The sequence below is a fragment of the Puntigrus tetrazona genome, chromosome 9 (genome assembly GCF_018831695.1).
Source record: "Puntigrus tetrazona isolate hp1 chromosome 9, ASM1883169v1, whole genome shotgun sequence".
Lineage (NCBI taxonomy): Eukaryota > Metazoa > Chordata > Actinopteri > Cypriniformes > Cyprinidae > Puntigrus > Puntigrus tetrazona.
In genome coordinates, this window is record NC_056707.1 from 2,848,329 (window position 1) to 2,859,622 (window position 11,294).

The 11,294-nt window shown below is 39.1% G+C and overlaps 2 protein-coding genes across 2 annotated transcripts in view; both read right to left on the minus strand.

Annotated features, from left to right (window-relative positions):
- Positions 1 to 2,222, minus strand: part of LOC122351447 (waprin-Phi1-like) — a 6,590-nt gene extending 4,368 nt beyond the window's left edge. Inside the window, exons 1-4 of the mRNA XM_043248527.1 lie at positions 956 to 2,222; positions 727 to 759; positions 202 to 348; positions 3 to 101 (exon numbers count right to left, since the gene is read on the minus strand). Coding sequence (XP_043104462.1) covers positions 3 to 101; positions 202 to 348; positions 727 to 759; positions 956 to 1,022 — 346 coding nt within the window. The 5' untranslated portion in view covers positions 1,023 to 2,222. The remainder of the gene's footprint in view (positions 1 to 2; positions 102 to 201; positions 349 to 726; positions 760 to 955) is intronic.
- Positions 2,223 to 6,860: 4,638 nt separating this feature from the next.
- On the minus strand, positions 6,861 to 9,001 carry LOC122351191 (whey acidic protein-like). Its single transcript, XM_043248082.1, has 9 exons — positions 8,959 to 9,001; positions 8,528 to 8,671; positions 8,308 to 8,448; positions 8,087 to 8,224; positions 7,864 to 8,004; positions 7,633 to 7,773; positions 7,413 to 7,553; positions 7,159 to 7,342; positions 6,861 to 6,969 (listed from the first exon to the last, which is right to left on the minus strand). The coding sequence occupies exons 2-8, from the start codon at positions 8,541 to 8,543 to the stop codon at positions 7,191 to 7,193; spliced, it is 870 nt and encodes a 289-aa protein (XP_043104017.1). The 5' UTR covers positions 8,544 to 8,671; positions 8,959 to 9,001; the 3' UTR covers positions 6,861 to 6,969; positions 7,159 to 7,190.
- Between the last annotated feature and the right edge of the window lie 2,293 nt (positions 9,002 to 11,294).

Sequence of the window (11,294 nt, forward strand, 5' to 3'; positions counted from 1 at the left end):
GCAGCACTTTTTATCATCTGGACAGTTACCGTCCTGGGAACAGAGATTCTGGCTCCAAATACAGCGTATGAGGCCGTTGCTTGGACACACTCCTGGCTTTTCTAGTGTATAAACACGTGAGAAACCGGATCACTAAACCAACAGCATCTCCACTAACACCACGACCACCGACAAACAAATAAATAATATAATAATAAAAACCTTTATATGGAGGCACACACTGATGTCCACAACCATTGCTGCAGCATTTTTGATCTTTCAGACAGTCACTGTCACGGGAACACATCTCGGCACACACTCCTAACCTTGCCTCTGCAAGATCGCTTTCTGGGCATATCCCCGGCTTTGCTGATGTACAAAACACATATTAACTGCAGTTATGCAATCAAATAATTAGTCCCTATGAGGTCCCCTATGATCACGAGCCAAAGATACACTGTTGGGTAGGATGCCGTTGAGCACCATTTTGGTTGAATTAATATGACACCTCTTATGAAGCTACATTTCAAAGGGGTATTAATTAGCATTTAAAAAGTTTTTTTTTTTTTACAAGCCTAAAACACATTTACTGTAGTCATAATATTATAGTGTAATATTAAAAACGCAAGCGTTTAGACTGTTTGCACAAGCGGCTTTTAAGGTAGTACTTCAATAATATTGTAAGTTATAATTAGCTCCAATGTTAAGTTGAATAATGTAGTTAAACAGTAGCAATGGCATACATACCTAGTAACGACTCTTTATCCAAATCAGTGTCTCCTAAAAAATAAATAAATACATAAACAATGCTCATCTTTGTCATCGCGTTTTTCTCGTACTATGGAAAACTATAAACACATAACTCGTCATTTAGGCTAGTAACTTCGTATACGTTCTGACATCTGCCTCAGGTCAAATTTTGTATGGGTTTTTGTTCAAATATTTTCTTTACGCCAATGAAGTTAAAAGACCTCACCCGTGACAGGTCCCTTGGCGAGACACAACACGAGAGCAATCAGCGAGCAGGACACCCGTGCTGCCATCCTCTCAACCTGCTTGTAGGTCAGGAGGGTTTTGAAATGCTTCGCGAAATCGCGTTTTTAAAGATCCAAGGAGGTCTGACGCAACTCCAACGCTGAAACACAATTGCCCGTAGGCCAGTGACCTCATATTTAAGTCCCCGATTAACTTGTTTAGGTGTGTTTAGGTGCTTTCCAGCCATATCACAATTACCGTGATTGCAAAATAATGACTTGACCAACCTCCCGTATCGGCCCGGTTTCATTAGACAGGGCATAGCCTAAACCAGTATTATACCGTAGTTCAATTAGGACGTTTAAAGAATTTCTTATGAACATACCTTAAAAAATAGCATCACTGGTATGCATCAAGACAAAACAAAGACACCGTCATATTTTAGATCAGTCAGTGCAAGTTTGAAACCGTTGAAACAGCTCAGATTTACATTTTAGTCTAGGACTATGCTTAAGCCTCGTCTGTAAAACGGTTAATTACGATTTGTGTGTGTGTGCTTTCATTCAGCGTTTTAAACGGGAGGATGAGGAAGTGAAAGGTGTTGAAATTAAATTGTCGGTTAAAACTTTCCCCATTAATCATCTTCCAGCATATAAAACATAATTTGTAAATTTTTCCTGTTCTTCTACTTTTTTTTTTTTTTTACTGTGTTTAAAATGCTGTTCATAACGTTTTATGTAAGTATGTAGTATTGCTAATAGTATATTTGTATGTAGAGCATAGAACTATTGATATATTTAAAATGTTTTACTATTTAAAAATGGAAACTGTTCCAAGTGTATTTTACCAAATATTACTGTACACTTCTTTATACTTAGCCACAAGCCTTCCAAATACCCAAAGAACTTGATTTCCTATTTATTCCTACCCATTATCCTACTGTCCCTCTGTACTTCACTAAAATCAGTGAGTAGATTTACAGAATCTCCCACCATCACTGATACTGAAACTTCATCCGCATCAACACCAAACAGGCGTGAATGTGTGTTTGGTGACATTAATATACAATACTGTAAACATACACAATATATAAGAAAGTATACTCCTACAAGAAAGCATGCAAACTGTAAAAGTATGCAGCATTAAAAATCAAACATGCAATAAAGTCAAATTTCGTAACTGGATAACTGGCCTTAGTATGTGTTTACCAACAAATAGCAATTTTCAATTAAATTTTAATCATGTTTTTTATAGACGTTATTCTGTGCATCATTACTGACTTGCACGTGGTTAAATGTAATAATAAAAAAGTAAGATTCTTTATTTTCAGACAGATGTATATGATTCCCGGTTGCTATAGAAACGGTCCATGCTTTGAGACCTGCACTTGGGAGTGCGTTTAAATTTAAAAATTAGATGTAAAATGAATAGTTTAAATGCTAATAATAATCACTTTGTTTAAATAAAAATAACAAATAGAAATGGACTAACTGGTGTAACTTTGCCATGTTTAATATTACAAAAATGTCCAAAATATGTACACTTGAACAGAGGATTTATTTTCCAATCCTAAACTGGTGTTTGAAATAGCCATAAGACTTATTTTTGCAAACTTTTTTATTTTATTACAAAATAATTTGGTTTTGTTCGCAAACACAGTAGGTCGCGTTTCAGTATGACTGAATAAAAAGGAAGCAAAAGAGCTCCATATAAACTGAGCAGCTCGGCCCAATCAGCAACGCTACAGTTGGTGTAGCGAAAAGTGTTACTCCACCCCATAATTAAAACGTAATCTCTTAACCCCATGTCATTTCAAACCCGTAAAAGCTTTGTTTGTCTTTGGAACGCCATTAAAGATATTTTGGATATGAACCGGGAAGCTTGCAACCGTCCAAACATTTGCCAATGCGTCAGTCGCAATACTTCCAAAATATCTTAAACTGTGTTTCAAAGACAAACAAAGCTTATGCAGGTTAGGGACCAACACGAGGGTAAGCGATAAAAGAGGGTGAAGTAACCCTTTAAAGGCATTCCCAAACATCTGCACATGAAGTCCACTTCCCCCTGTGTTTGTTTTCACATTCCCACTGCACCTGGATGAGGCTCCCTTTCGTTATTTGTTGCGTTTCTGTAATGATAGCTCCGCACTCCTGGCATCTCTTGAATAATCCCATCAGGCTGGACTCGTTGACAATCCATTTCCTTTCATCCAATATCCCTTCCTTTGTGTCTTCCTCAAAAGCTGGAGTTGAGGTTGGTGTGGTTGACGGAACGAAATCGACGTCGCACTTGTCTGTCGACCGCAATGTACTGTCCAGATCATCATATTCTGTGCTGGTTTGTGGGGGTTTATCCTACATAAAACAGGAAACCGTAATGATGCCTTTAAATTAAGTCAACATGCATGACATTTTAATCGACTGTTATGAAGCAATTTCAGTTAAACCCTACCAGCAAAATATCTGGAAAACTCTGCAAGTACTCACTGAGTAACAGGAGCGTATCGGAGGCAAGGCAATGTAAGTCCCAGACGTTGATGGACATTTCCTACTGGGAATTGAAGTTGGACTCTTTAGCATCAGAACGAGAGCTGCCTCTGTGTCCTCATCTTGTTCAAAGCTCTTTAGTTTTACTGGAGTTGACTCTGGATCGCTCACTAAACGTTCAATCACTTCCAGGTCCTTTGTGTCCTCATCTTCTGCTGGTAAGGTCAGACTAGGCTGAGAATTCCATTCATTAATTTCTTATACAAATATACATTTCAAATCACGCTCTACGAGTCGACACGTACCTCTCTTTGGTGCGAAAACGTCGAAGCCACGGGCACAGACGTCGACTTCAGAAAGCGACTTCTCGTTCCCTCGTTTGACTTGTAATCATCAAGTTTGAAATGTTCCGAGCATATCCTGAATTTTATAATTTTCTCCAGGGGTGTGTTAACGTCGCAGTTGATCGCTAACAGCCACAGCATCAATCGATAAGGATCGTTTACAGGGAATTTATGGAACATTACTTGTCCATCTCTTATTGATCCCGACACTCGTAATCTTACTGCTTTATCCAAGTTCCAGCACCCCGGGTAGACACAAGTACGAGGCATTTTAAGAATAATATACTGTATATACAGTAACACCAAACCTGACGTCGTCAGTGTGAAAAGCTTCAATTTCCACAATCTTTCCACACCGAGGACAGATCAAAGATTTTTGGCTCTTCTTTTAAGCGACCAAGTCAAATATTTCTCAAATTTAGACATGGTGGTTCTCCTCTTCACTCATTCTCTTTTTCAATCAGGCCTAAAAAGCAAAAATACTTAGTTTCAATTAAACGTGATCCTTGAAGTAATAGCAGAAAGTAGACAAAAGTTACACAACCTTTTTAAAATAAAATCAATTGCATGGAAACTCATAAAGTGGCTTCAGTGATCTTCACAAACTCTACCTTATTCACTCATAGACCAATGGCACAGTGTTTAATGGAGAATTTCCATGGGAGGAGCTTCATTTAAAGTAATCTGAAGTGGCAGAAGGAGCAGATCGTTCTGTGTTTTGTTTTTATATACTAAATTATATTTATGCTTTAATGTCTATTATCTACAGTGGAGGGACTGATGCTAATTCACACATTCTATGCATTTCAAGTTATTCTACTATTATAATCATATTTGATTACAGAGGCCTGCTTGAGAAAGGAATGTGACACGACACGCATGTTGAGGTAAAGCTGCACCATTCGATAAAGCGGTGTATGAGGCCTCTTCCTTTATCCTATCCTGTCTGCTTCCTGAAAAAGGCTCCGGAGGTTCTCTGAGAAATCTCTCAAAGTTTTAAGATCAAAGCCAGAAGTGTGGAGGGCTGTTTAGATGACGGACATTTTTATGGGTTTTGCGTATTTGTTTACACTACAACAGCGTTTAAGAAATCGAAAGCGGGTTTCAAGGAGAACGTTTTTTTTTTAAAACGCCACCATTTCCGCGTAAACTCCCAAAATGTTAATCTTTGAAAATGGTGCACAGGCGTAGTACGCGTTGGGTTTAAGATGGTACTTTTGCTGGACCACAAGACCAGCAAAAAAAAAAGGGCCATCTTAAACTAGCATCCCAGCTTAACTAGCATAAACCGTTTTTCCGGTAGCTCTAGCAAAAAATAAATAAATTAAGCAACAGTTATTTAGCTGAATTTATTTTCTTGGTGTGTGTGTGTTCCCCTACTTTCATTTTATCCTGAAATGAATGCATACATCCCTGTAGGTGGCGAAATACGCATCATTAGCTGGTTTGCCAACAGCCATAACATTAAAGAAGAAGAAACAACAACATTATGGCGCAGTACACGATTTTTTTTTGTTGTTGCTGCTGAAGAGTTTGCTAACGCTTCTTCAGCAAAGTGTGGATTTATTTCAACAAATACAGCCAACACCGGAGACCCATCATCTAAGGCAAATGCTAGTTAAATCAGCGCCGAACGCTTTTTGGGCCGTTTTCGCGGATACGTGTAAACGCGAATCGTTCTGAAAACGCAAGGGAAAAAAAACTTTAATACTGCAACACATTGTGGTGTAAACGTAGCCTGTGTCTGCACGCTCGTTTTTCCTCAAGGCGTGATCAATACTTTTCATACAGTCCCCCATACACAATGTACACATTTTACTCTCCTGCAGTCCTCCTACACACACACACAAAACATTGCTTCCTGTAAATGCACAAAGCATATTTTAATAGCTTAACTTACCTCAACACAACGAATGTGAGGGCAACCGTGATGGCTTCTTCTCTTCGGTTTATTGGAGGTTAGCAGACTAGCTTTAGGTGCATTAGCGCCACCAACTGAAATAATTTCTCTCAAAACCTTTATTACAATTTAACAGAATGAATAGATGGCGTCTGCTATAGTTGAGCTCTTTGTCCCCTGAGTTTGTTTCTTTTCTTGGAGGTCGTTCATGTATGCATGTATGTTTATTATACTGCTCTGATGCTACTAATATTAAATGTACAACACTTCTCCTGAAAGTCAGGTCTTAACTATTCTGCTGCTATTATGTACCTCTTTTTTACTTAAGATTTCATTCTTTACAATCCAACTTCTCAACTTTTTGTGTCCGTTCTTGTCACATACATATATAAATCTTGTGGAACCAATATGTTTCAGATCATGTGTAAGCGTTACATATTACATGTATACCCACGATCAAAGCACATTTGATTCTTTCACTTTTCTGAAACCCCCTTCTGAGTAAAACTTTTCTTCAAAGAAAAGATGAGGTTTCCCCTTCGTATCCTTGAACAGATCATAAATCTGTCACGAAACAGAAACGTGATAAGTAAAATCTGCAAAACTCTTGAAACATTGATCACGCGTGTTCTCCTCAGCCTCTCTAATATAAAAGAGGTCTTCCCACAAATCAAAGCACATGTGATTTTTCACACCGCCGTCTCTTCTCTGGTGCAGTCTAAAACCATCCAGACCTGAAAAGCCCTTTCCATGCAACGCACAAATTTGAGGCATCTCCCTTGAAGACATTCAGGGTGATCTGGAATTATACAAGCTTTCTCCAGATGTAAGTTTAAGTGTGCTTGCTTAAATCTCCTCGCACATTGATCACATGAGTATGGTTTTTCCCCAGTATGAATTTCATGGTGTATGGAAGTCATTTCAAACCTGTATTTTCTTCCATAAATTCTTGTGTTCGTAGGAAATAAGGATGAAGTATGTGGGCAACTAATCAAAATTAGGATTCAAAAATAGAGTCTCCACAAAAAGAACTTTTGGTTTAAAAAAATAAAATAAAATAGCCAGCACTGAAGCTTTCACTGAACTGATTTATTTGAAGGTAAAAAAAAAGTATCCAACTGTAGTACGAAAAGAAAGCCATTAAGTATCTAGGCGAGGACCTTTCCCGAATGATGTCCAAATCAGCATGGTTATCGGCAGGCATGGCCACTGGTGGTGCAATACTAGGTCTGGCAGGATATTGATCATCAGCACATATTTGGATTGAGACATAGACCAGGCCTCACTGCATGGATAAAACAATCAGTCTACTCATTTAGGTGTAAAAGCAACAAAACCAAAAAACAAGAACCACAACTCTTGCTTTACAGCAAGTGTACTCACAGTATTAAATCTTATTTTGAAAAACAGCTTGCTTAAAATGGTGCTATGGGACAAATTCATTTACCATTGAAATGAGAAAACTGCAACAAACCTCAAAAACGGTGCGTGTTGGGGACCCAAGCATCAGTACATCACACCTTTACGAGGAGCTGTACAATCACGTCCGCACGTTGTGCTGCAGCATTTCCCGTTGCCCAGACAGTCGGTGTCATCAACACACAACTTCTTACACATTCCTACACCGAGGAACCTTCTCGGACACACTCCTGGCTTTTCTGTTACAAAAACAGGATAACCAGATCACTGAATGAAGACACACGCTACACTAATATAAAATTTAAATACCTCTATATGGAAGCATACACCGACTTCCGCATCCATCAGTGCAGCACTTTTTATTATCTGGACAGTTACCGTCCTGGGAACAGAGATTCTGGCTCCAAATACAACGTAAGAGGCTGTTGCTTGGGCACACTCCTGGCTTTTCTAGTGTATAAACACGTGATAGAGAAACCACATCACTAAACTAACAGCACCTCCACCAACACCACGACCACCAACAAACCTCTATATGGAGCCACACAATGAAATCCACATCCATCGTTGCAGCATTTCAGATGACCTGGACAGTTACCATCCTGGGAACAGAGATTCTCACTCCTGAAACAATATCTGGGGTAGCTGCTTGGACACACTCCTGGCTTTTCTGTTGTACAAACACATGACAGAAACCAGATTACTGAACTTGCACTGCATGTGAAGACAAAAAAAAGACACACTAATGTCATTTAAGTACCTCTGTATGGAGGCATACACCGACTTCCACATCCATCAATGCAGCATTTCAGATCATCTGGGCAGTTACTGTCCTGGTAACAGAGATTCTGACTCCAAATACAACGTATGAAGCTGTTGCTTGGACACACTCCTGGCTTTTCTGTTGTATAAACGCGTGACAAACCAGATCAATGAATGACTGTAATGCAGAAAATTGTGACCAGTGCATTAGTAGAACATACCTTTAGTAAGAGCTATGCACTGATGTCCACATCCATTGCTGCAGCACTTCTCATCATTCGGACAGTCACCATCATGGGAACACATTTCAATACAAGCTCCTAATTCAAGGGTCTTCCTTGGACACACTCCAGGCTTTTCTGTTGTGCAAGCACATGATGGAGAAACCAGATCACTGAACAAACACCACCACCAGCACCACCACTACTACCACCACACAAACCTCTATATGGAGGCATACAATGAAGTCCACATCCATTGTTGCAGCATTTCTGATCACCCGGACAGTTACCGTCCTGGGAACAGAGGTTCTCACTCCGAATACATCTAAGGTTGCTACTTGGACACACCCCTGGCTTTTCTGCTACACAGAAACATGATAGAGAAACCAGATCACTAAACGACTCGCTGCATTACAAACACTAATACCTCCATTTAAATACCTCTATACGGAGCCATGCACTGACGTCCACATCCTTTGCTGCAGCATTTCTGATCACCCGGACAGTTACTGTCATGGAAACAGTGATTCTCACGCACAACACAGATTCCTGCTAGGTTGTTGCTTGGACAAACTCCTGGCTTTTCTGTTAAACGCATGAGAGAAACCACTCCATCACCACACACACCCCAAAGACCTCATTAAACCCCTGCATAGTCGTTCAAAAGGTTCTCAAACTTCATTTCCCCCCCCCACAACTAAATTAACGCACACATTATTAGCATAAAACATCTCATGCACCTTCCCAACTGACATTTGGAATAGAAGTTCATGCATTTGACGTTTTACACCAGAAAGGCTCATTTAAGCAATGTGCAAATTATTTGGCAAACAAACAAAAAGGAGGTCAGTAGTCATGGCAGACACACATACCTGGTAACCAGGGCTGTACTACAGGCAGCGCATCTAGTGCGGTCGCACCAGACCCTGGGGCACCATAGGACTGCCCTGCAGGGGACCACCAGTGAGCAGCTCCTTTTATTTTTAAACAAAGAAATCCCATTCATCATCACATCTTTGTATAAAACACCATATAGCCTGCACATTGTGGTTTAGTGAACTAAAAAAAAAAATACAATCAACATAAAACAGAGGTGCACGTTTGGTGCAAAGGTGCATGTTTGTTTTAACACGTGTCCGTTCACTTATGTGCACTATATATTTTCAAAAAAAATTTGGCGCCGTGCAATGACGTTAAAAGGCCTCACTTATGACGCGTCCGTCGGCGTCCGCTGCGCTCAAATATACGGAGAGACACAACAGAACAGCAGTCAACGAGCCACACACCCGAGCTGTCATCTTCTCGACCGGTTATCTCACAGCAGCGCGGACATCCAGGAGCAACCGAGCCCAGGAACTCACCCCGTCTGCGCTGCGCGTTTGGAGCCTATTATCGCAGAACTTGATTAGCACTGCTCAGGTGTGCTGGATTACGGGTTTTTTGGGGGATTGGACACAAGCGTCGACATTGCTACTCGGGCGCGCGCATGACGCACGGCGCACGGACACATTGCATGCACAATTTCATACGAGAGCAGATAAAAAATGATCAGAGCTTACATGAATAAATGCATTATATCTGATGATGATAATGATTAAGAAGACGATTCTCAAAAAAAAGAAGAATATAAACACTTTCCTGTAAAACTGTGATTCCAAAACTGAATCACTGAATCAGAAAGTACAAACTAAAATAAAATAGCATAAGTGAACTATCAAAGCAATTCGTTTTATCATTAGTCGTTTTTATCTGTTGAATGAAATTGGTAATTCATAGTCCCAAGACACAGACATGTTGATTATTGTTACGTAAAGTTTATAAAAAAAATATTAAAAAGTTATAAAAAAAACTTTATTGCAATAATAAACAACAAATATTACAAAACAGTTAAGCACCAGAGCAATACGTATATATAATGAATCTTCAATTTTTTTTAAATAATTATATAATGAATTTTATTAAATTCTGGAAGTACAATATCTTTGGTCAATTTATGATCTATTTTGGCAAAGAAAAAAAGCATCAAATAGACAGTTTGGAGCGACAACTTGCTTTAACGACATAAATCTTCTGCCAACTTTTTTATGTTAAAAGAGCTATTCATAAGAGTTACGTTTTTGGCACACAATATTTATTTAGCATTTCTATATATAAAAAAAAATGGTATGGGGTTGTGATAACAAACTAAATTGTGACAGCACAATACTAGAGTTCATGGTACGCCAAAAATAAATACACCTTCTACATAATTTTATTTATTTCAGGTTAGATGAAGTAAATCAAATCGGTCCCGCTTTAATTGAGTAGGCAGTACAAATATTAAACAATATTATATAACCACTGTACAAAGACTAAATAAAGTATAAATATGAGAAAGCGTTATCAGAGATGGTGTCGGTGCTGGGTGTGATTTCATCATCGCACTTCAGTCACTTCATAAAGATCATGAGAAGTTGACGTTTTCCGTCTTTGGTATTCTCTGTTCTGCCGTCTTCACTTCTTTTCAAGCTCATCTCTAGCTATGCTCTTACTAGTACACGTTATAACCGTTTTCTTAATAAATGCTTAAAACAGCAAGTGTGGTGGTTACTCAAACCATTTTCTAAACATAACAACTACAATAGCGCGTGTGGTGCCTTTCTTAATAAACCACATAACTTCCTCAACTATACGCTTCAGCTACGCAATTGCTCAAATGAGGCTTTTCCAGGAAATTAACTAAATAATACAACATTAGACATTATATATTTGTAGCATATTGTAAAGGCCAGCCATTTCACTTTTCATTTATATGTGAATAAAACAAAGCATGATGATTTCATTCTTAGCTATGTTGTTCCTTTGGTAGGCCTGCTGGTCTTCAAGATGAACTTTGTTGACTGTGACTAAATAGATAAATGCTTTTTTGGAGGGCAAATTTATACGAAAGAGAGCTTTTATTGCTCAATGCATTGCTTTTCTCTTGTTTGGTGAGGACGCAGCTATAGACTGGAAAGGGCTCGATCTGAAGAAGAACTACTTCGATTTCAGACATGCGTTTTTTATATGCCGTATTAGAGAACGTGAACTTGCGAAACTCTTCTCACACGGAGAGCAGTGATACGGCTTCTCTCCAGCGTGCATCCTCTCGTGTGTTTTCAGATATGCTGACGAACTGAATCTCTTGTCGCAGTGTGAACACTTGTAAGGTTTCTCTCCAGTGTGCGTT